The sequence below is a fragment of the Dendrobium catenatum genome, unplaced genomic scaffold (assembly GCF_001605985.2).
Source record: "Dendrobium catenatum unplaced genomic scaffold, ASM160598v2 fragScaff_scaffold_1056, whole genome shotgun sequence".
Lineage (NCBI taxonomy): Eukaryota > Viridiplantae > Streptophyta > Magnoliopsida > Asparagales > Orchidaceae > Dendrobium > Dendrobium catenatum.
The window spans coordinates 575,543-602,185 of NW_021319518.1; the positions used below are offsets into that span (position 1 = coordinate 575,543).

At 34.1% G+C, this 26,643-nt stretch overlaps 2 protein-coding genes across 3 annotated transcripts; both read right to left on the minus strand.

Moving 5' to 3' along the window:
• Positions 1–8,564: 8,564 nt before the first annotated feature.
• LOC110109175 (E3 ubiquitin-protein ligase Os04g0590900) lies at positions 8,565–9,844 on the minus strand. The gene has a single exon (XM_020840116.2). The coding sequence runs from the start codon at positions 9,813–9,815 to the stop codon at positions 8,835–8,837; it is 981 nt and encodes a 326-aa protein (XP_020695775.1). The 5' UTR covers positions 9,816–9,844; the 3' UTR covers positions 8,565–8,834.
• Positions 9,845–18,213: 8,369 nt separating this feature from the next.
• Positions 18,214–23,555, minus strand: LOC110109157 (28 kDa ribonucleoprotein, chloroplastic). 2 transcript variants are annotated; one of them, XM_020840095.2, is made up of 4 exons: positions 23,100–23,553; positions 22,936–23,034; positions 19,168–19,461; positions 18,214–18,708 (listed from the first exon to the last, which is right to left on the minus strand). In XM_020840095.2, the coding sequence occupies exons 1-4, from the start codon at positions 23,454–23,456 to the stop codon at positions 18,628–18,630; spliced, it is 831 nt and encodes a 276-aa protein (XP_020695754.1). In that variant the 5' UTR covers positions 23,457–23,553; the 3' UTR covers positions 18,214–18,627. The 2 variants fall into 2 exon arrangements, with proteins under 2 accessions (XP_020695754.1, XP_020695755.1); XM_020840096.2 differs by having other exon boundaries at positions 18,650–18,789; positions 23,100–23,555.
• Between the last annotated feature and the right edge of the window lie 3,088 nt (positions 23,556–26,643).

Sequence of the window (26,643 nt, forward strand, 5' to 3'; positions counted from 1 at the left end):
AGCAAGAAGAGATGATGGCCAATTGACGGGCTGATGCGGTGGCACTAACAATGTGATCAGCTTGCGGTGAAAAACATAATTCGATCAAAAACGGATCAATTTAGAATAAATTAAAATGAACTATGACTAAAAAGGAATTCATCAAAACTATACTCTATATTTGTTTTTCATTAAATCAAATATCAAAAATTTTAAATCCCCCATATTTAAAATAATTTATAATTCTTTTTCAACAAACCAAATAATACCTTGGCCGTTTTCATGAAAATGTCACATGACGTTTCTAATAAAACGCGGTTAATCTTCATAAAAAATTCAATTAATTAATGTAATTAATATATTTATTTTATGATTAATTAACTATTTTCTTTATTCAGAAATTGTGCTTATCTTTCCCTATCATATTCTTGTTTATTATTTAAATGAGTTGGCTTTTGCTTCCTAACGTAATGATTTTTATTAGGGGTTTTTACATGTCTAACATTTTAAACTTCTCTATCTATCTATTTAACACCAAAACTTAAATATTTACCCTTCTACCACCTAAAAGTACTATCACTCATCAAATATAACACTCAATTTCTTTCCCATCAAAACCAAACCCCAAAGCTATATCTCGCGCCGGAATCGCCTTCTCTAGCTTGTGTGAATACATTCGAACAAAGCAACTCCCTTTATTGCGTTTTCATCCCCTCATCTTCTCTGACACAGTCGACATTTCGTGCGAAGCTCCAGCTCAATCGACATTTCATTTAATCAATTATATTTCTCTTGTTGGAACACTTACGAAGACCATTGACTATGTGTTTGGGTTGAATTGGTCATGAAAAATTATTATCAATAAGTTTCACCTAGTGAAGTGGGAGCTGGAGAATTGGAGAGGGTGTGCGGGTGCTTCGGTTCGGACTTCGGAGTGAGAGCAAGGGTTTTTATAAGGAGCTAGCGCTTGTCGGTGTTGGGCTTTTTGTGCGAGAAAGAAGAGCTAAGGAGTTGACATTGGTGGATTTTTGTGTGTTAGATAGATAAATAGAGAAGTTTTAAGTGTTAGGTATGTAAAAACTCCTATTTTTAATTTATTATTGCATAACTCTTGTATATCAATTTTTATATCTTTCATAGACAAGCTTTGATTAAATGCAATAAATGTTATATTGGCAATTCATATCTAATTATAAAATAATATTCTTCATATTGAACTAAATCCATTGAAAGGTGCTTATGAAAATTTTGGAAAGTCATAAAACCCTATTTGATATTGGCTAGTCGGGCCGACTGACGTACAGATTGATTACTCTATAGGAAATGATTGGATTTCCTTTTGTTTGTATTTAACTTCCCTAACGAGTATTTGATAAACTAATTATAATTATATACATATAAATATTTTTGGAGATGAATTGAAAATAATAAATGACTGATAAGTCATTTTGAGGTACGAAGGATACTTAGTGTTATGCATTTATAAGCATTAAAATAATTTTGTATCAATAGCTAATTGACATATACACCGACATATTAGAATCTATCATAGGAATTACAGCATAACTAATGTCTACTTTGATTTAGCGATTGCTACTCACACCATTGGTTATTCATACTATATGTCTCATGTCTTTGTCGTTTATGTTTTGATAATTATCAGTTATTTATTGAGTTTAATCTATTAAACTCACTCGTTGTCTCTTTTCACAACAAGTCATATATAAATATTTAGCATACCATCATTTCTGGAGCAGAATTATAAGTAGTAGACTATAGTTTGGTGTTTTATATTTTATAGAAGATTATTATATATTTTCTTTATGAGTTGGGTAGTTTCTTTCTTGTTATTTATTTTATTTATATTTTCTTATTTTGTATTAGTATTATATCTTTGGGTGTACTGCTTCTTTAATTCCTTTTAATAAAGCAAATATTTAATCTCATTTATATTATATTAATTTTCTCATATAATTAGTTTATGCATTTTTCTCTTTTTTTAGTTAAAAGTTTCCCGTAGGATACAGTTTGCATGCTCTATAGTCTATACTCAAGGCTCTGTTGTTGATATATTCTCAAGATTAGGGAACATTAGAATACCTGCATGATAAGGCAAATCCTCTAGATGATTTATAGTGCTAGTGTACATGCATATATAAAGACTAAAGAAGAAAGCAAGAAAGAAAGTATAATTAAAAGAATATTCTTAATAATGAAAATATATTCTAATAATAAATAGTATAGATTTCTATTATAAATACTAAAGATACGTTTAAATTTAAATTTAAATTGTACCATAATTGATTTCTTTATTTCCATTTGTTTTTATTTATTCTTAAAAAGAAAAAATTGCATAATAAATTTCTCAAGTTAACCATTAATGAACTTTAACCTACATTTGAGGAATTTCTTTATATTCATAAGTATTATGGTAAAATATAATATAAACTAAATATATGAATTTTTTTATTTTTGTTTTAGTTGTGGAAAGTAAATCAAATATAGGGAAATCATTCGAGGAATTTAAAACTCTTTACCTAAAACATTGGCCACCGATATCTAGTGGTGTTAATATTTGACATGACTTGAAAAATTGACTCAAATCCCATCCGAAAATTTCGGGTTAGGGTCAACCTGACCTGAAATCGGTCAGGTTCGGGTTTAGTAAATCGACCCGTTTCAAAAATCGATTTTGGTTGACCCAGAAACCCGAAATTGATCCGTTTTATCCCTCTTTTTACCTAAAAACCCATTTTTGACATGAAAACCCGAGATTGACCCGCTTTTGTCCCGAAAATTAGAAGTTTACCCATTTTTTGACCAGCAAACTATCAATTTTTGGTCCGTCCGGGGTCATTTGAATCGTGTCAGGTTGACCCAGACCCGAGATTGACCCGCTTTTCACAAAAGGTCCGAAAAGCCGACCCGTTTGCAAAAATGGGTTGGGTTCGAGTTAAACCGAACAGTGTCAGATCATTTTCCGATTCGGCCTGAATCCAACCCGTGACCCAAAATTGATACACCTACCAATATCCCCACTAATGACCACCCAACCACTTCAGCCTCCGAGTTTTCAAATCATACTGCTTTCCTTTCCATTATTTACATTAAAATACATATATTAAAATACATTGAAACCATAAAATCTTCCTTTCCATTATTAAAGCAAAACTAATAATAATTTGTTATATTTGTAGTGTTCTAAATCAAATAACTCAAATATTATCAATCAGAGTCCTGCATTGGGTACCCATACCCATACCCACCCATGCCCGGGTGGGTATGGGTACGCTCATGACCTTGTGGGTGGGTATGGGTGGGTACTAAACATCGAGGGATAAATCGATTTACATTGCTATTCATTGTATATCTTACTTATATTATTGCAATCATCACTAAGTATTGTTTAGCACTTAACCACGCTACGAGTAAGATAAATTTTGATATGCAACTTGAAAGTTTGCCATCATAGCAAATGACAACAAGCCTCAAGGCCAATCAGTCCGTGACAGACTGTGTTCAAAAAATATGGAAAGTGGGTGGGTATAGGTGGGTACGAAATCCCGAAAGTTAACATGGGTGGGTGTGGGTGGGCTTAGCCCGTCCGAGTAAAACTTGGGTACCCAATGGGTACCCAACTAGAACCTCATGTAGGACTTTGTTATCAATACATTACATTTGTTACCTCCATAAGTCATTAATTAAAAATTTTGACGTTATATTTCTCATAATAATCATAAAGAATATTATCATTATTTATTTTCTTTAAGAAATATATAGGAAACTCATTTTGGACCAAAATGCCTCAGTTTTATTCATAAATAATTTATTGAAGTCCGTATTAATAAAAATGGTTTGAACTAATTCACATTCAAATGTTTGTTCCAAATTTTATATGAACATGATTAAACTATGGTGCAAACACATTCCAACTAAGTTTTAACTAGGGCTGTCAAAATCGGGTCACGGATCGGGTTCGGGTCCAACCTGAAATTGACCAGATATTGTTCAACCCGACCCGTTTTTGCAAACGGGTTTGTTTTCCAAACCCGAACACCGCCCAATTCGAGTAAATTTTATTAATTTTTTTATTTAATTCAATTTATTTAAATATAAATCAAATTAGGTAAGATTTAGTTCAATTAATTTAAAATAAATCAAGATTAATTTAATTTGGGCAATAATGTTTATAATTTTTTGAAATATCATTTACTTATTTCATAAAAAATCCATTAAAACCCTCCTAAATTAATTAAAAACGGGTCAAATCGGGTTGATTTCGGGTTTCCAGGTCAATCCGAACCCGACCCGGTTTTACAAACGGGTCGAAATCCCTAACTCGAACCCGACCCGGTTCGGGTTCGGGTCAACCCGAAATTTTTGGGTCGGGTCGAAATTTTTGATTCGGGTCGGGTCAAATATTGACACCCCTAGTTTTAACCATGTTTTAAACCTACTAGAAGATCATTTCAGTAAGGTTAGTTCTAGATAGAATCAAAATAGTTTCAAACTAGGTTCAAATAAGTTTCTAACCATTCAAATGGTGTTTGAACCTTTTCAAACCAATTTGTAACAAGATATCAAAACAATTTGGATATTTTGAAGCTTAATATAACAAACATATAATCACAATCATAAGCATAGCAATATTGAGTACAACTTAAACTAATCAGTTACAGTTCTATAATAATTACATAAATGGAAACACTTAATTGCTAAACCACATTACATAGAGATTCTTGAAAATTCAGCAAAAAATTAATGAGAAACCTTCTAACATTAAATATAATTGTAGTGCTGTAAATATATGATAAGAAAACTATTCATCATGAAATTGCCCTGCTTTATAAGAATCTTGATTATGGTCTTTCAGCCCACATCAGTTACATCAATGTTGCATTGTATATAGGGGTGTCAAAATGGGTTTTTGAGTTGATTCAGGTCGAACCTGAAATGGATCACCTAGGGCCAAGCAAGTTGACCTGAATCTGATCCAGTTTTGTAAATGGGATTGAAATTCGGGCCTAACCCGCACGGGTTACAGGGTTGACCCGACCCGACCTGTGTGCGAGCAAAAATGCAAGTCCGCCTCGCTGGCACTGCGTGCGGTTCGTGAGGATAGATGAGACTTGAGAACTTGTAGGATCAACACTCGCAATTGCAGGATCACCGGTGCGGATTGTAGACAACGAAGTCTAGATGATTGGGCGCGGAAGCGCTTAACGAGATCGATCTCTAAACGCTAAAGTCCGAACAGACAGTGCAAACACCGAACAAATAGTGCAAACGAGAGATCGTGCTGGATTGGGCTGTGCATGCACGTATGCGGGATCACAGAGTTTGACGCTAGAGAACAGAGTCTGAATGATGGATCGAGGGCTACAGAGGGCTGAGTTCGGGTCATTTCAAGTTGATCATGGGTTTCTAGGTCAACCCATACTCGACCTAGTTTTATAAACGGGTTGGAATCTTAAACCCAAATCTGCCCCTTATGGCAAAGGTGTTGACCCGAACCCGAAATTTTTTGAGTTGAATTTGGGTCGGGTCAAATATTGACACCACTAATTGTATCATTCTCCCACCTTTGAAAGTCTTCTATTCTTCTGTGAGCTACCACTTTCAGCTTCATAATTGAGGGTAAAATAACAAAGCTCTTTATTTCATATGAAACATCAGAAGTTTCCTCATTTCTAAATAGATGTATATTTTGATGGGAAGTAAATAAGGTTCAAAACAAACAAGAAAAAAGCTGAAAAGAACATTAATGAAATGCCACAAAAAATCGCCTTGATTCAGCATGAATCTAAAGGCATATCCTAGTTGGTAACTTCTAAAGTAAAAATTGGGATCATCTAAAAATCAATTTCAGCAAATTTATTATCAAATTGAATGTCTTAGTAAGAAGAGCCCAACGACATCAAAATCAGTTCAATCCAAGCCCAAATGAGCTCAATGTAAGAGCTTAAAGCATAATTGAAATCTCCAAAGCATTAATTGAATAACCAAATAATTTCTAAATATAGCATGTTGATAATCAAATCGAGTGGCTCGAAGAGACGAATCCAATGAGCCCAAGATTGTTTAATTCTGACATCATTAAGGCTCTTAAATTATTGATAAATGCTTCATGATTAAGGGAAAAAATATGAGCCGTCCAATGGAGCACCCCAAAATTACCTTGGATCTTCTAGATATTTAGGGAGCATGCCACTCCTAAAAATCTATAAATATACTCTCTTTTCTCACATGAAAAGGGGGGAGAGACCATTGGAAGCTTGGACCTTAGGCTGGAGACTCAATAAAGCACTCAGTTTTAAAGAATACTGGAGCTCCACCTCGACACAATCGTCGATGAACCCTATTTTTCTGCCATTGATGCTAAACCTCCAGTAGACCATCGTCGTCAAACCTTCATCATGCCACCATTGATGGGTCTCTCGCCGACTACTATCACCATACTATGGTCCTTTCGACCGCAGTCGCTCGCAGACTACTGTCCATCAGATCACCCTAGCCTATCGACTACGGTCCCTCTGACCATGGTCACCCGTAGATTATGGTCCATCCGACTATAGTCGACCGCCGGCTATAGTCCCTCCAACCACCATCACCCGTCAACTATGATTTCTCTGACCTGAGTCGCCCAACTATGGCCACAAAGAACTCTGTCGTAGGACTATGGTCCTACCGACTAAACGATCAAACTAATATTCTCTTAAGAACGACTATGATATCACTGGATTCTTTCTACTCCTGTATTGTAATGTGTTATATGTGATTTATATTTGAGATATTCAACAAAGGCTTTCCCATGAGGAATGGCACAGTATTTAATAGACTATAAACACTAGTGAAATCATTTTAATTGAGTTAGACCTCGTGGTTTTTCCCCTTTTCAGAATTTTCAACGTAAAATATTGGTGTCTCTTGTAACTCTCGCGCCCCTCTCATTCTCTCTCCCTTACCTGTTTTTATGCAGTATCTTTATTTAAAGCTAAGACGTTATGCTCTTTATATCTCTACCATCGCGAATGTTCTAGGAAACTCAAAATAATCATGTTTTAACAAGAGAAACTCAAAACCAGTAAAAAAAATCATGGAACCACACCACACCGAGAAATCCACTATGAAAATGAGAGAAATTATACAAATATCTCCTCTCACACTCTCTCATTGTCTCTCTTCTATTCTCACATTGTTCTACACTCAAATAAACAAAGCCACACACTAAAATATTTCAAATGATGCAACTCTTCAAGTGAAATAAGAATAACAAAATAAATGTATAACCAAAAGGTAAGAATTACTTGAGTCCTCAAGAAGTGAGTAGTAGGCCAGTATGAAGAAATCCGACCTCAGATCACATAGCATGTCTACGACATTTAAAGCTCTAGATAGATCAAGTCTTTCTACCCACCCAATGCACTTAATAAAAAAAAAAAAAAAAAAAAAAAAAAAAAAAAAAAAAAGACGAAGACTCGTTATCAAAAAAGCTAATATATAGCCATCAAGAGCCTGAAGATTCTGAAGAACATAAAGCGCACTCAACCTCCCATCGTTTTGATTTCGACCTTCAACTACCAAAACTTCCAAGTGATGCTTCATTTGGCTTATCCAATATAGCATAGCAGTCTACATTGGTTGCCATCCCATTCCAATATCTCACAGTTTTGTTAGCAGAAGGTTGTTGGTTGAACCGTCCTTTTAAATCCACTCTTCGCCAATTCCGAGGAAAAAACATTTCCTTTAATTTTAGTGCCCAATTATTAATACTAAACTCCTAAAACAAGCATAACCGCATTATCAACTCATTAGAGAATCTCCCATAGAATTGTTTGTTGTTCTTCCGTCACTTCAATCGAGCGGCAATTCTTACGTCATTTCATCGCGGATGAACAGTGCGATATCAATATTGGCGTTGCACTGTTCATCTTCGTCATTTTTTTGTCTCTACTGAACTTGCCGAAGAAATACGTGAAAGAAGAGAACGATCATTACGGGGCAAAAATGGAGTTCGATTGGAGATGAATCACGGCATTTTAGAGTGAAAAATGAGATTTTCGGTTGGAGATGCCCTTAGATCATTTTCAACCGAACTCCATATCACCTTATGTCGTCCTTCGAACTTCAAATCGCACGTCAAATTCTGATAGGTGAATAGTGCGACATCAATATTAGCATCGGACTATTCACCTAAGTAAAAAAAATTCTCCAAAAATGATTACCTTTGCATGAAGCCCGCAAAAGAAGAATAAATGTTGTTCGATTGGAGAAAAATAACTTCATTTTGAAGTTTTACTATATTTTAGAGTGGAAAATGAATTTTTCAGTTGGAGATGCATTACCAAACAAAATTTCTAAGGACAAAAAAAATACTTGTGTAGAACTATTAATTGTCAAACCTCCTCTATAGTTTTAGGGTCAAGCTTTTGAACTAAGAAATCAGTTTTGATATTATTAATGTATAATCCAAACTTTGCTTTCTACTAAAATAAGCAAAGCACACGCAGAGAGAGAGAGAGAGAGAGGTTATTTTATTTTACCAAATTAAACTAAAGATAAACACAGTATAAATCAAAGTTGTTTCACACACTCGCAAGGATGGATTACATCACATTACTCTCTGTTAAGTTTCAAGGGTTGGATTCTCCGTCTTCAGGAAAGATCTCTAAAATACAGATTCAATCTTTAGCTGAAATCAGTCTGAGATCAATCTTCAACATCCGAAGGCAAGCCCCTTACAGTACAATTCATGAAACGATTCAAGCAAAAACATTTGGTTATTATACCAAAGTAATGCAGGATAGAACTCCATTGAATAATCCAAGCAAAGCTTCTTTCTTATCTCACTTCCATTAACCAATTGAAGTATTTCCCTCAACTGGAAGAAGCAATGCCCTTCCCTTACCTTTCCTTACAAACCAAGTTCGACCACTAGAAACCGATCTCTTCATGCGAACTGGGCTCATGACAGAATGCAAACCTCTGCTTCTACCATTTTTAACCTTCACACGTTCTCCCCTGCCTCGCCTTGAAGGTCCAGCGGCGACAAGCCTATGGCGATCCTTCTCCTTCTTTATCGCCTCAAAATCCTTGATCATATTCTCTTTCTCTTCATCTTCTCTCCTGTCCAAATCCAAATCTCTTACGAGAATAACGACAGACTCCTGCTCATTTTCTGCAGCCGAAGCTGCTCTGTTCTCCCCCCTGATATCATCCTCTAAAGCTAGACTCGGCAACAGGATATTAACTCGGCAGAGTGGGCAGTTTGAGTGAGACCGGAGCCATATGTCAATGCAATGAAGATGAAATGCGTGGCTGCATTTAGGAAGAAGCCGAAGGTATTCACCTTCTATAAACTCGGAGAGGCAGACTGAGCACTCCGTGCCCTCAACGAGCCCCTCCCCTCTCTTATATTTGCAAACTGTGATCTTTCTGATGAGCGCCTCGTCGAGACCATTTGAAGGAGGTAGATACCAACTCTCTTGATGATAATTCTCACCGCCGCTAGCGGTTTCTTCCTCTTCAAAGTTGCCGTTGGGGGTTGAGCGGTGGTGGGAGTGATTAAGGTGGAAGCAGAAGGAACCGCAGAAATTGGTGACGATTGTGTAGTAGGTGACGAGGAGAAAGAAAGTGGCGAAGATGCCGATGATGGCGATGGACATAGGCGAGAAGGCGGTGGCGTGGTTGTTGAAGCTGTTGGTGAGGGAAAAGGGAGGAGGAGGAGGGAAGAGGACGTAGCACCATTGAGGGCAGTCGATGGTGCAGAAGCCCAGGGAGCAATCCCTGCTATTCTCTACTGGAAGCCAGCCCTGTTGATTTTCGTTGTTAGCCATTGTTGTGGAAGTGGAGGATGTTAGGGGATCAGAGAGATGGCCGCCATGGGCATCTTATTAGGTTTTTGAGACTGATTGGGCACCGAGATAGAATGTGACATGTTAACGCTTCTTTATTACCAAAGAGCTTGGAAGAGACGAGCTTTCAAATGTTGATATTATAATAATTAAAATAAATAAACAAAGCTCTTTAATTCAAGAATGTAATATATTTTTAACATGACAAATAATTTGCCGTCTGATTTTTGGGAATAGGCTGAAGATAACGACTCTTGTGGGGCTGTACAAGGATTTGAGTCAAGTAGTATTTCATAAATCCGTTAAATTCGGATTTCGAAAATCGTGAGGGGTCTAAATCCTGAAAACTATTTGGTAATATTCATGATAAATCCTATTAAATTCTGTGTGACTGTTTGGTTATAGAACTTAATTAACGAGCGTACTTTTTTTCTAGAGCCAACAGATTTCCTAAATCCAACAAAAAACAGGATTTCAGAAATCCATAATTTAGCACAAAAGGCAGAATTTTCCGTCTACAACGACTTTCATTTGCCGTGAGATTTGGTTTTGTATTTTAGGCTGTTTGGTTGGTTTTCTCTCAAATTTTCCTCAAATTCGACCTAAATCCTGCTAACAAACAGTTAGGTTAAACTTTGTTAGACGGAAATCTCACAATAAATGAATCCCAAGTTAAAGTTGGTCTCCACTTTTTTTTACTAAATTTTGAATTTATTAAATCTCTTAGTCCGGCGAATGCCGAACAAGTACGCAAAATGGGTGAAAGATCATTATCTTTGTTAGAGAAACATATACAGATAATATCATATACTTTTACTTATGGCAGTATTGTCATTTGCTATACATTAGTCCTATAGGCGGACAGCCTATTCGGCTCTATATATAGCAAATTACAATACTGCCATAAGTAAAAATATATGATATTATCATTATATGTTTCTCTAACAATCTTTGCGACGAACTCCTATGATGACTTCAAATCTAATAGGATGAACGCCCTTGCATGAAGAAAAAAGCTTCCTTAATTTCATGATTTAGCGACTCTTTTAAGACTCGACCTCATGTATAGCAAGTAATTTGGAACTAAGGGAGAATGTGTCATGTTAGGGTTTTGTTTCTTCGGCATTTTTGAGTAAGGAAAGGAAGAGACGCATAAAATTAGCAACACTATAATCCCAAAAATTTTGATAAAACCTCACTCATAGTTACATTTGATGAGAAGAATCACTCAATTTTTTTTCTTGAAAAGAGTGTATTATACTATTCAAAGATCGGGTCTACGGCCGAGTGGTCGACCGAAGAAATTCCTCTCATCTTATCCGGACTTGATTCCCCTAACTGTCCCAAAAAAAAATTACACTATTCAAAACTTAATTCATCCTGCCCTGAGAGTGGGATCTAAAAATAGTTAGATATTTTTTTAAAAAAGCTGTAGCATATTGGAGCTTGAAATTTTGGGATTCGGAGCTCAGTGTTGTTCACTAATTTTAACGCTTGAAAAATAAAAATGATTTAAAAAAATACTGTTGGGATTCAATTTCAGCCATTCCAGCGGCCCAAAAATAAAGTAGATGGAAGAGAATCGAATGTAGATTAACGGAAATAACGACGATCAATCGGGCCGCAGCTCTTTCCGCAAAGAGAGCATTGCATCTGTTCTGGAACAGAGCTATGAGAATTAGATAAAAAATCATTCTCTATAAGCTGACTATGAGTAAGTACAGATGGAGCTAAGTTTCCCCTGTCATTTAAGATTTTGTTTAAGATAGCTTTTTTATTAATTTTTAAAATAATTTTTTAATACAAAAAATTCGTATTCAAAAAGTTTAAGGCTTCGATTGGCATAACTTTTTTATTGCTTTATGAAATAGTTTCTTTAAACAAAAATAATAATTTAGAATTTTATTACTAAAAAATTATTTTATAAAACAGTAAGAAAGCAGTCCCAAACGAATCCTAAATCCCTACAGCTAATGCTTTCCATATGGTTTAAATCAATTGTGCGTTTATGTTTCCATTTATCTTCAGTAGTAAGAATATTTCTTTATGATTGTAACATATCAAAATATTTGTTGTCTTAATCTCAAAAAAATTATTATCTCAACATCATATGAAATGTAACAAATAAATAAACATAATAATCAATACCATATATAAAAATAAATAAATTAGTAAAACAACAGTGAAAAAATCATTCATAAATTACTAAAATAATCTAACCCACCTATTCATATGCATCATATATTCATGTACTATCTAGACATCCAATATTATATGCTATAAATATACTATCAACAATATTAGTGCTATCAATATATGATTTAGCTACGTATGACATCTAGTTTTAATGTGGTGTTTTCACCCTTTCATCTGTATTCATTTCATCATTATCATCTTTGTTATCATTATTTTTAGCATTAATATTTCATATGGCTTTCAATAATCATTAAGATTCATTACCAACTGCCCGTCGGTGTAATCGATCATCAATTACAGACAACATTTGGGATCACTCCACAAATCATCTTTAAATGAAAGTTCATCCATCCACCCTCCTGTGCAACGTATTATGTTTTAACTGCAACCTATTTTATAGTGTTAATATTCAGTCGTTCTTGCTTTTATTGTCAATGACACATTCATTTATATGAAATGCAATCTAAAATGTAATATCTATCAGTAAAATCAATATATTACCTTATAGCTTCAAAAAATCATAATTTTTATTTCGAAATTTTGCAATAAAATTTTGATAAACCAGGAAACAAATTTTTATCGATTTAGGAGAGAAGAAATCTCTTAACATAATAGAAAAAATCATTGAAAACTAAAATGAGATTGGAGTTACTTACAACGAATTATAGAAAATTCTAAACAAAATTAAGGAACAAAAAATCTCTGAGCAACTTTCTCTCTCTTCCCTCTCTTTCTTCTTCGACAAGACACGACGCTGAAATTAAGATTTTTCATTTAAAAAAAATCATTTCGAAAATTCGAGTTATTACACCGAAGACCAAGAAGTCTAACATAAATCCTCATGTTGATGTCGAGAGTCAGAGTTGGTGTATCTAAAATGCATCGACCTTATAGACAATGATTTTGATTGATGTTATTAGCAACATAGATGACGAAGTGAATGGGCGACACTATGGCAAGGTAACAATGGCCAAAGGATTTTAGATTAAATGGAGTTGAGTGATAGTGGTTGGAGTTTTGTAGCCAAGAGGTTGTTGTCGAAGAATTGCAGTCGAAGAATTTTATTAGAAGACTATAGTTGGATGATGGCGGTGGAAGGACCGTAGTCACGTGATGGAGTTCAAAGGGTCACAACGAATTTGTTTTGTTTTAGTGATGTATGAATATCCATCACACAAATCAGTAATTTAAGAGAGAGAGAGAGAGTGAGAGAGAGAGAGAACAATAAAACACCAGATATTTTTTAATGTGGAAAACATGAAGATGGAAAACCACGAGATCTCGCATAAGTGAAAAGATTCCATTAAATTTGAGTGAATTATATAGATTGACCCATCTCGTGACTTAGAGATGGTAGAATTACAATAGTTCAGAGAGTTGGGTGGAAGTCCGATGGGGATTAGGGGGAAGTTCAGCGGCGGTCAGCGTACAAGCAACCTGACGATAGTCAAGCGGGAGTCCATCAACGGTCGACGGTTGGGAAGAAGTCTGGCGGTGGTCAGCAGCCGGGCGGTGGTCAGATGATGGTTGGGCAGAAGTCCGGCAGCGGTCGATGCCAAGTGGAAATCTGACAGAGGTCGGTCATCAGGCGGTTTAGTTGGGCAGAAGTATGACGGTGGTCGTCAGTTAGGCAGTGGTCCAATGATGGTCGGGTGGGATTCCGGTGTAGGTCAATGGCTGAGTGGAAGTCTGACAACAGTTGGCAGCCGAGCAGTGGTCCGACGATGATCAATGGAGATTCGTCGACAATGGTGCATGAGTTATTGGAGCCTCAGAGCTCCCTCTAGTCTCTAGCTCTAGATCCCCTTCATGTAGAGAGTGTGGGGACTACTTATAAATGAGAATGGCAATGCCCCCATAATATATGAGAAATCGGGGGTTAAATGCGGAGTGCTTTCAAATCGCGACGCCCATATTGATCATAGAGCATTTTTCAAGTCTTTATGTGCCTTGTACGATGTCCGAATTAAGCGATCTTGGGCTCGTTAGATTTGTCTCGTCGAGTCACTCGATTTGACTAGAAGCATGCCATATTTGGATATCATTCAACCTTCCAATTGAGACTTTGAACTTTCTAAAAGTGCTCCTGTCACTTGATTTAGAGCCATTTGGGCTCGGATTGGACTGATTTGTGTGTCATTGAGTTTGTCTATTCAAGGCATTCAATTTGACTTTAAGTTTGCCAAAATAAGAATTCGGATGGTCTCGGATTTAATTTTGAATGTTTCTTAATCATATTTCCATCGAGATTCGCATCAGAACAAGGCAATTTTTTGGGATGTATCAATAGTGACTCATGAATGAGAAATGAAAAGAACAAGAAATCATATCTAGTGCACAGAATATAAAAATGTATATTATTTAGAACAATTGTATACCTTAAAATATTTTACCGTATTCATTCTCAGAAAATCATCAATATACAATAGCTAGGATATCAGTACAAGAACTATTCTATCACAAACTCTTAACTAGAATAAGGCAAATTATAAACCCTAAAATTAAAGTAAACCCGAGGGCATAAATTTGACATCAATGATGGACGTGTTTGTTATGGAGGGGCAAGCAAAGAATCAAGTGGGAATTCTAAGGACATCAAATGAAACATATCCATCTCATATGGATCGAGAGATTCATTATCAAGGACAATTGATAACTTTAAAGAGTTGTGGCTAACATGCACTGTAGGTGGAGCAACAAGTGGGGGTCAAGATGAGCAAAAAAAATGGTGGTGATGATGATAATGAGATGATAGAAAACTAGAATTTATTTATAATTTTTGTATATTACATATTTCTAATAATCGAAAGGACTATAATTGTTGGGCTTGCATCAAAGATTTATTTTATTAGATATATTGGTATTTATAATTTAATGTTTTTTATTCTTATTATGGTTATTATATTTGTTCTAACAATGAAGCTTGCTTATAACTCTGATAATGCTAGTGGATTTGTATTCTATCGAATGTATTATTTACAACAAGTTGTAGCCTGAAACAATCTAAGGATCTTCCGGCTTGAAATTGGTATAGGTCGCAAATGTAAGAGCTATATTGTCCAAAATTTGATGCAAAACAATTTTTGGAGATCTTGGTTTTATTTGAGACGACTTTTTTACCGCTTTTTAAAACAACTTTTTAATAAGAAATAATTTTTTTTAGAAATTTATTAAAACAAATCTTTTTTATATACAAATAATTATATATATGCAGCCTAAACCCTAAACTTAATTAGATATTTAGAAATATGTTGATGGTTTTTATTTTAAGATAAAAAAGTCCGAGAGAAAATTGTACCCACATTTCAATAATCTCTTAATTGAAGATTACATTTTGATGTAATGCATTGAAAAGCTCTCTCTATACGACAATCATTTTCAACCATCCCATAGGGCTTGACTAAGGTTTTATAGAAATTCAATTCATCAAAGATAAACTTTTTTAATATTTACCACTACCCAAGTCTTGTTAGCTTGTAGCTTATTGATCCTAAAATATCATTTGTCTTGCAATGCACACCTGCCTTTTGGAAGCTCCTGCACAGCAAAAAGCTAAAGTTATTTATCATGGTTGAATTGAATTGCTATAAAACCTCTAGCTCATAAATTGGAAGCAATATAAATCATCGACTTTATATGGGTGCCGTCATTAAAAAAAAAAATTGTCATTTATTATAAATATTTTAAATTATTCCAATAAATGATATCATAAAAAATCCTTGATTTTTTTTTTTTTTTCAGCTTCAAAATAAATAAGATGAAGAAAGTTTTAGTGAGTAACTTTTATTTGGTTCGGTCACAGGACGTGGCTCTACGTTCGGCCGCTAGTAGAATCGCGCCATGCGTTCTCACTATTTACCGCGCGCCCCGACAACTCGACCAGGAAAGAACCCAGGATGGCTTGGTATTTCTCGATTTTGCTAGGTATTGCTCGGTATTGCTAGGTATTGGTCGATTTTTTCAACGTTGCTCTAAGTCCGATCAGAGGACGTAATAATTGGACCTCAAATAAGCCTTCATACATTTTCTCCCTACATAAGTCCATGTCCCCATTTACAATTTGGTGTTATTGAAGTGTGATTAGTATGGTAGTTTTAAAAAAGAACTTAATACTGATCATCTCTGCCTCGTTTAATTAAATATGAGTTAAAATGTTGAGGATAGGAGCTATTTAATTTGGCTTCACAAGCTCATCATGTTTCCTATGCAATTCATCCATCCAAGCAAAAAGAAAGAGGTGAATAGTGCGTCGTTTGTATGACTATAGCACACAAGGTAGTTACAATATTACATAATTGAATGTTTTATTGAATAATAAAGTTCATTATATTAATAGTTATCATCAAGAAGTAACTACAAGCAAAACAGAGACTATTATTTATTTTGGACATCATTTTTACTATTTTATAAAGCAGTTTCTTAGTATAATTTTTTTTTTAATTTAAAATTTTATACTAGAAAGTTGTTTCATGAAGCAATAAAAAATCTATCCGAAACGAAACTTATGTTCCTTCCATTTAATCTTGATGATTCAAAAATTTTAGTTGATGAAGAAATAATTAATGAATCATCATGAAATTAATAAGATATAAAACATCATAATAATAATAATATATATTTATTTTAAAATTTTGAATATATACACTTCGATGTAGAAAATATTAAAGGCAACCATTATCTCAAAATTTAAAATGGAGGGGGAGCCACTCAACATAAGTTTGACATTAACGATGGATGTGTTTGTTATGGGGGGCAAGCAAAGAATAAAGTGTATGACGTGATTCAATGGGAATTCTAAGGACATCAAATGATGCATATCCATCTCATATGGACCGAGGGATTCACTATCGAGGACAATTGATAACATTGTAGGAGGTTGAGAAGATCGCACAGGCCAAGTAGAGAGAGTTGTGGTTAACATGCACTTTAGGTGGTGCAACAAGTGGGGGCAAGATGAGGAAAAAAATGGTGGTGATGATGATAATTAGATGAACCAACATAAATCTCATGATTGTACGCACAAAAACTAAGGCTTCATTTGAAACGATTTTTTCAATGGTTTCTAAAGCAGCTTTTAGTACAAAAAATTCCTTGAACTAAAATTTTTATAATGAAAAGCTGCTTTAAAAAGCATTAAAAATGTCACCCTAAACGAAGCCTAACTTAGGTAACTATGATGCAACGCAATACAATCCTAATGCAATATCAAGTTTGTAATACAATGACTAAAATAAGACCGTCCATCATATGTGTTGATGATGGAAGTAAACACCGTGATGAAAGAAACAAAATAATTAGAAAAGTAACGAAAAGCAAAAAACACCAGGATTTAACGTGGAAAAACTCAAAATAAGAAAAAAAAATGATAGAGCCATACCGCAGCAAAAAATTTACTACGAAAATGGTGAGAGATAAATACAAATATATCTTCTCTCCCTGCTTCTCTTCTCTCTTACACAATTCGCACACACTAAAACACAAGAGAAAATCAAGTAAACTAACTCGAAGGGCCACCACCCTTTAGAATAATGAGAAAGAAAACTGTTCAATCCGTCTCACAGCACCGCATTGCCAGTTTGGAGTGTTGTGGTGCTCAAACCCGCAACGCTACAGTGTCACATAGCGTTGCATTGTCAAATCTAGAGCGTTGCGACACTCTGCTCTCTATCGTTTCTCCCAGCAAGCAGCAGGGCACTCTTGTTCACAGTTCTGGTGCATTGTAGGGGGGGGGGGGGGGGGGAATTTTGAAGCAGGGGATAAACCCCGCACCCCCAGAGAGCACAAGAAATTGACTTGGGTCCAAGGCAACAATACAATCCGATTGATTAACACAATCAAATTTCACACAGAACTAACAATAAGGTAAGCTACAATAGCATCATGAGCTTGTTATAACACCAATGATGCGGCTTCAAAATCAAAAACATAAAATAAGATTCATTCAAATCCCTCAATGTCTCTCTATCTGCCTTCCATGATTTAGGAAATTCTACCGCAATTATGTAAACAGTTCAACATATGTTTATTACAGTAGAAATGGAATCTAATATAGTGTTAAAAAAGCTAGTAACAAAAATGCACCTTCATATTGTAGGAGTGTACCTTTGTAGCAGTACATACACTTACACCTCAACAATACCACACGCTGTTTTTTATTCCTTGTGAAACACAATCGGCATTGCACGCAAGTTTTTTTTTTTTTCCCAATATAGTTTGAATGTGTAAATGCTCAATAATGGATATAGATTGCAGAAAAGAAATGAATAGAATTGCAGCTACCTTTTCTGCTTAGCTTTTGAAACATAAGCAAACTAATTATCTCAATGAACAAATCAAATTCATAAGAATAAGTTCAGGATCCACTCACGTAAGTTACAAGAAGATATGGAAAAGGTGGGCTTCGATATTAATACCAGTAGAAATGTGGTGCAGAAAGCATAACTAATAACTGATACCAAGTAGAAAATGTTTCTCCATTTCAGCTTTCTACTAGCTCTTGCTTTGTTTACTGCAAGCGAAAACCATAGAACTCCAACTTTAACCAGTATGGGGCAATATTGCCATCTAGCTTTCAAAATACAACAAATTGCCATTTCATTTAGTCTTCTGCAGTGATTTCAGGTTCATCGATACTATCCTTTTGACTGATTTTCAGCCTAAGAGGCCTTCCCATAAGCTCCTGAAGCAGCCATATTGAGTTGATTAGTTGAAATCAGTAAAACAAGTGGCATTTAGGCTCTGTCGGCATTATTGTGCTAAGCTGTTCTATGGAATAAAGAGGAAAACAATTTAGAAAGATAATAGTCTAAAATATTATAAGAATTCTATTTGTTTGATTCAAAACTCTAGAAGCACTAATAGGAGTATTTAAATGAATGAAATAAATATTATTATAAATTTTCTAACTATAATATGGTAAATTAATCTTTAATAATGTATGATTAATTAAAATAACTGCTTTCTTTGGGAAGCCATCAAAACCATTGTTATAAAAACCCATTTTTAGCTTTTAATGACCTATATATTCTACTATAGGCAGCATACTCCAGACCAGCCATCAATTTCTATTTAGCATAGTTAAAATTAAATACTTGTACATAAACTTAGGGATGTGAGACCAAATGAATCATAAGGTTACCTTCCCATCCAATTCAGAAATAGCAGCCACTACTTCTTCATTTGTGGCAAAAGAAACGAATCCATATCCAGCAGATCTCCCAGATGAGCCATCAAAAACCACTCTAGCAGATACTGGTTTGAACTTGTCAGCAAAAAACTCCCTAAGATTGACAGACCTTACTTTCCAAGCAAGATTTGATACATAGATCCAGTTTCTTGTTTCTCCATTAGTAGAGTTTGTAGGTGCTAGAGTAGAGTAGGGTTTCGTAAAGCTCTTTGCAAGTTCAACTCTAATGATCCTTCCTAACAATTCCTGCAAAGGATAATAATATTGACTGTGACAAAACTTGAGAAATAAAAATTATATAGTTTTCAAGATAAATAAATTCATCCACTAAACAACCCAAGGCTAAGAATCATAAGCAATACTTTATCATTATGGTAACCGAATAAACATAGTCAAGAAAACTTCTGCAACCAAATAGATGAATATCAAACAATACAACAACAACAACAACATCAAGCCTTTGTCCCACTATGTGGGGTCGGCTACATAAATCCTTTTTCGTTATTGTGTCATGTTAAAAGTCAAATTCTCATTTAAATCTAATAAAGAAAGATCATTTCTAATATTTTCTAACCAAATCTTTTTAGGTCAACATCTACCTTTCTTAACATAAGTCAAATCTAATACCTCAACTTTTCTAACCAGGTCATCAGAAGACCTCCGTTTAATGCATTTACTTTAATTTGCATTCACTTTTCTTCCAACCAAGTAGCCCCCTTAATGACAGAACTAAGTTGGTTATTTTCAAAGTAATTTTTAGACATTTTAAAATTTTGAAAACATTTTTTTTTTAAAACTAGACTAGACCCAACTCCAAGAAACCGTAGACACCCCATTCCTTCTTCATTAGTTTTTTTCCATTACTATTAGCTTTATATTTCATGTAATCAATTAGATCATGCTATACACATTATTGGGGTGATTCAATTATTGTTTATAAATGTATTCTAAATTTATAGAAGTTTGTAATTTTGCTTGGTAATTGAAGGAGAGAAGAGATCAAATCGCTGGCTAATTTCATTAAATTTTTGTTGCACATTTTCTTTAGCAAAAAAAAAAAAACATTAACTTATCAAAAGGGCCAAGTTGCTAACTCTATTACATTAGCCAATATTGAAATGCACTCCAACAACAGTCATTGCCTCTCCAATACTCTCTACAACCAGCCCAATCAATCTCAGCCAATGAAAAAAAACAATGTCATCCAATCGCAACATTTGATATAAAACAACCTCTGCCATCCAGGACAAAATAGACTTTGTTTACTCATATCAGAAGCTATATTAAATAAGCCATACACATCTATAGTACAAATGAATTACTTTGCTCAGTGAAAAACAACAAAACTCTTCCATAAAAATATGGCATCGGGGAATATAACACCACAAATTTTTTAGAATTTATTTTCTCAATGGGTATTCAACATCAATTCAGTATTCTTTACATCCTAGAACAAAATAATGTCACTAAACAAACAAACAAAAAATCATCACCTAACTGAAACTGTTCGCACCTTGTTACTTGATATTGATCTTCCTAATCTTCTTTGGATTAGTACTCTGCGCATCATTGTCTATTTAATTATAAGGTACCCTAAAAAGAAAGTAACATGTATTCTCCTTATGATCTACTTACATAATAAACCACACCAATATTCTCATCTCCGAGCATTTGGCTGCAAATGCTATCTCTTAACCTCGTTCACCATAAGTCCTAAATTCACTATCTTAAATTTTTGTTTGCTAAGCTTCATCTTACCATGGCCACAATTCTATCACAGGCAAGGTTACCATTTCAAGCTATATTAAATTTGATGAAACTAGCATGTTTCCATATCGTTCCCCATCTCTTCACATTTCTTCTCCACAACTCACAGCTCATGTGCCAGTTACTCTCGTTCTTGCATCCAGACAACTTCTCCTCATTTGCCTCACCCAATCATCCTTCTATATTAGTTCTAATAAATCATCCAACTACCAATGCTATCTCAAACGCATCCACTTCTAATTCACTGCCACTAACCTATCCACTGCAGTCGATCTATAATCCTATCTCTTCTACACATTCTATGACTATCAGATCTAAGATAGATTCTCTAAACCCAAATAAATATCAATCTCATGCCATACCATTCACTCCCCAACCAACAGCAAATAAAATATTTGAATGGAGAACCGCCATGTCTCAAGAATTGCATGCTCTTCAAACTAATGGTTTCTTCAAGGAAAACTTGATGGGTCAATTTACATCGCTCAACCTCCAAACTTTAAAGATCAAAATTTTTCCATTTTATCTTTCTTTTAAAGAAAGTCATTTGTGATCTGAAACAAGCTTCACGACAATGGTTTACAACTCTATCCAGTCAACTCCAACAACAAGGTTTTATATTGAGTACTATTGAAACATCTTTCCTCATATATAATCATTAACAGACAATAATCTATTTACTCATCTATGTTAATGATATACTTCTTAGTCACTCAGTAGCTACAATCCAGCAGCCACTTATGCCTTTACAATTTCCATAGTAGGCTTCATATGAAAAAAAAAAGTTAAGTAATATTTCTTAATGTATTAGTACTCAAGTTAATTCCATAACCATTGGCATCACTTTCAGTTAGTCAAAATACATTACCTAAATACTCAACAAAGCAAGTATGCTTGACTAAAAACCCTTTGCCTTTCCACTCCAATCAAAATATTTTTCAAATCAAGCATCCAACTCAATTTTCTCTAATCCTAAACCCTATCACTGCCTTACTAGCTCTCTGAAATACCTCACCATCACTAGACCAAACATCTACTTTTAAGTCAACAAGATATGTCATCATATGCATCAACCACTCAAATATCATTTTCAACTAATCAAAAACATAATTTATTATATCAAGGCACGCTCAGCCTTGGTCTTGTCATCCACAAAAGGAATCTTACTCTGACTCCGATCAAGCTGATGACTCCTCTGATAAAAAATTCACCATCGCATATTGGTCATACTCTTATCTCTAATATGCTAAAAAATAGTTCACAGTGGCAACATCTTCCATCGAGGTAGAGAATATCACTCTCTCGCCATAACTGCCACTAAAGTCATTTAGCTTCGCAAACTCTTACATGAATCTTTAATTTCACTAGACACACCGCTCTTATACTAAAAAAATACCTTTGTTATGACGCTTGCTATGAACCCAATATTTCATACTCACACCAAACATATTGAGATTGAAAACCACTTAATTCATGAGTATGTTCTCTCCAAAGCAATTTTCGTGTATTACAAATCTTCTCAAGATCAACTTGCTTATATTTTATCAAGGCTCTTCCTACGACTTGCTACACTCAGCTCCACAGCAAGTTGACGATTCAAGAACCAATCATCAACTTGAGTGAAGATGACGATACTACTGCATTAACCAACACTAAAAAGCACTACAGCAACAGTCATTGTCTCTCCACAACTGTGCACAACCAACCCAATCAAACTCAACCATTGAAGCGCAATAACTTCAGCAACCAATCTTAGCCATTGAAACAAAACAACCTCTACCATCCAATGAAGAATAGTCTTTGTTTAATCATATCAAAAGCTGTATTAAATAGGCCATTTACATCTACTGTAACCCAGACCATTCATACCAGATTAAATGTGCAAAATGTTGGTTAATAAAAATGCATAAGAAGGGCCAAGATAAAAAAGATAAAAAAGGTAATTTTTCTTACAAAAGAATCCAATTTATCGATTGCAACTTGAGCCTCCTCCGGGGAAGACATGGCAACGAAAGCAAATCCTCTGCTCTTCCCATTCTTCTGCTTAATTATCTAAAAAACGAAATTCATCAAGCATAGAACATCTTACTTCGCATAGGGATAAGAATTGCGCTCACCTCCACATCATGGACGTGGCCGAACTGGCCAAATAGATTCTGGAGATCAGTGGCCGAATAGTCCCACGGTAAATTCGCCACGTAAAGTTTTCTCCGATTAACGTCATCGTCTCGGTTATTTTCCTCGTATTCCTCGGTTTCTTTCGCTGCAACTGCAGTACCGTGCGCCTCAGAGAACACCCAGAAGCTATTCCGCCGATTGGTGCGGTGGGTAGCGGCTGAGAGTTTAAGAGAGATGGTACGCACGAGAAGAGGAGCGCCGAATTTCACGGAGTTCGGGTAAACGTTGGATCTGGGAATCCAGGAAGAAAAGTTTCCCGGCGTCGTCATCGTCGCTGTCGCGGTCGCCGTCTCCATGTTAATGAGGTAGGGTTCAGGCGTCGGGGAACCTTCCGTTAGGAGGGCGGGTTTAATAGTGTTTTTTTAAGCGCTGAATTGCCGATACTACCATGTAAACTTGGATAAGGTCACTCTTTGGCGCCATTTAAGCATCTCATTTTCCACTCTAAATTATAATAATACAGTAGCTCATTTCCAATTAAGTTATATTTCACAGTATCAAAAAAGATATTATGGATATATTATTTTCTTCAAAAAAAAAAATGTTTGTGAATAGTGCAACATTAATATTGATATCGCACGGCTCACCTCATGAAAATGCAACTGAATCTTATGTTCGATTATAGCTTTCAACAGACATAATACGCCCGTTTCCGTTCAGTTGGTGATGACCTTATTCACCCGCTTGCAAACCAGTAAGGTTAAAAAGTGTCATTTAATAAGTATGTAATGATAGTTTTGGAAGTATGATGCAAACCTATATATGTCTCACAAAATTTTTAATTCTCAAGTCAGTGATTATGAGAGTTAGAATTTTTTTAAAAATTAATTTTAAATCATTTTAATTTTATTTTTAGTATATTTACAATCGAAACAGCGCAACTTGATAGGATTAATTGGCATTTCAATAATATTTAGACTAAACTTAAGTCCTCATGAGTATAGTTAAATATTTATTTAGGTTTGTGGAACAAATATCATCTAATATTTATATGCTTATAGTAAAAGATAGCATAATAATAAAGTCAAGTGGAGAAGCCCAAAACTTCAATTCGAGTTATTCAAGTATAAGGTCCAAATAAGATATTAAATGATCAAAATGATCTCTTAGAAATGCTCATGAGAGTGTTCAAATTTTTTATAGAAAAGATAAAAATATTTCCATTAAAAAAATTATAAATAGATAAAAATCTTATATATTTGAGGGTCTTCTAGCAGATAGAACTCTTAAATTTAAAGAGTTTTAGAGAAGTGACTACTATTTAAAATCATAATCAACTATATTTGATATTTTTCATGTCTAGATAGCTCATTTACATCTCCTAGGTACTCTTCCCAAAAATTGGGAAGGCAACAATCATGCCGACCAAATTCAAACTCCTAACTTTTGATGATGACATTCATCATCATCATAGACTAATTTTTACATCCATTATCATTATCAGTTGACATCGCATCCACTATCAACTAACTAACACTAATAATATTAGGCAGCCATATTTTAATAACTAACACTAAAAAACACTTGTCACTTGTCCTTTGATGCCTATTGTCAATCAACACTAGCATCCATCATAACCCATTCTCTCACAGTAACGCTCACCACTACCATTGATAGATTCCAATGTCAATTACCACCAACTATATGCTCACCAACTCCATCACCATATAATACTCTTGAACATCATTGCAAGAGATAGTCCAAATCCTATAATTTCACAAACTTCATCAATATGAAAGGGCCTATTTTTATAATTGTAAACTTATATAGTGAAATCCTTTCAATTAGTCATTACATTATAGTTTTTTCCAATATCAAATGTTTATCTAAAAATTCATGTCTCTTATGTGATGTGGAATATTTATCCACGTGAACCCAAAATTTTCCTATAATACTTAAATGATGGTCTTCCTCTTTATTATCATGTATTCTCATATGCAATATTTTTGTACTGTATGTGATAAAGCTCATCACATAAATTTTTATGAATGTGGATCTCTAAAAATTCTTTAAAATAAGAGTATTCTAGGCAACATTAGGTCTAACTCAAACAATGTGCCATATTGGCGGGCCTCATCAATGCTCTTAAGAGGGATATTGTCAAGGGAATGTATTGTAGTAAATTTGGGTCATTTAACTACAACCTCAATTTAGTAAGTCAAGTTACAGATTTAACCTGTTAAGCTGGCATGATAGGACAAGTTTTTTTTTTTTTGTTTGTTTGTTTGTTTTTGAGACTTCAAGTGAAACGATATCCAAAGGAAACTTCATCAATTAAATCAAGTATGCTAACAATAACTTAGGAGGGTTGATATGAAGATATTCAAATCTATTAAGACCCCATCAACCAAACAATTAGATCAAATTTGGATGATTTAAAAAAGCAAGTAGACAATAAGCTTTGTAAAAGCATTATAGGCTAAATTTTATATTTGAAAAGGAGGGCTTGATTTTATATTTGTTAGCTGTCAATATGCTCGTTTTTAGATCAAATAAAAGGGAGGTTAATTGCAATAAATTGTATGCTTCATTATTTTTTCAGTACTTCTACGTAAATTTTGTGATATCACAAAATTTAATTTTCTTGTGACTTACTTTATAATTCTGATGTTGATTATATGTTAGAAAAATATATATTTTAAAAAGTATATTTAGCCCATGCCCATTTATATATGTAATCTTTATTTATATTTTGGCCCTCTATAAAGCAAAAATTCATAGCTTTTTTAGTGTTGAGACTAATGTTTCGCTTGAAACAGTTTTCATACTGTTTTATAAATCAGATTTTAGTTAAAAAATTTTTTGAAAAATAAAATTATATACTAAAAAACTGTTTTAGAAAGCAGTAATAAAACAATTAGACACAAAACTTCAATATATTACTATATGAAGCTATTTTGCATAGATGCTTTGGCTAAACTAAAAAAATAGAAGGTCACCAAATTAAGAAACCGAGGCACTATAACTTAATCAAAATCTCTAAGATTAGACACCATTTTATTTTATATCTTATCTATAAAGGAGATGTAGAAATTAAATATTTTAAATTTTTGAGAAATTTTATAAATCTTACTCTAAGGAAATTTTTATAATTTTATAATCTTGATTGTATTAATGCTTTAAATAAAAAAAGTAAAATATATTACAATTGTTTTCTTCAATTTAGCATTTTCTTTCCAATTTCATCAAAATTCAGAGAGATATTTATGTTGGATTTCTATGTTTATATTTAGGCATATTTTAAGAGATTATTTTACACCTCCATTATTATTTATGATATTTGTGAGTTTGTTTTAAAGATAATACATATGTGATTAAAAATATTAATATTATATATTAATTTATTTAATAATATTATATTGTATATTAATTTAAATATATTTATGTAGTGTATATTAAAATCGAACAATTTTGAACAATTTTATAAATATTAGATTGATAAATAAATAAGTAGGAAAAAGTTGACGTTTGATTCATTATAAT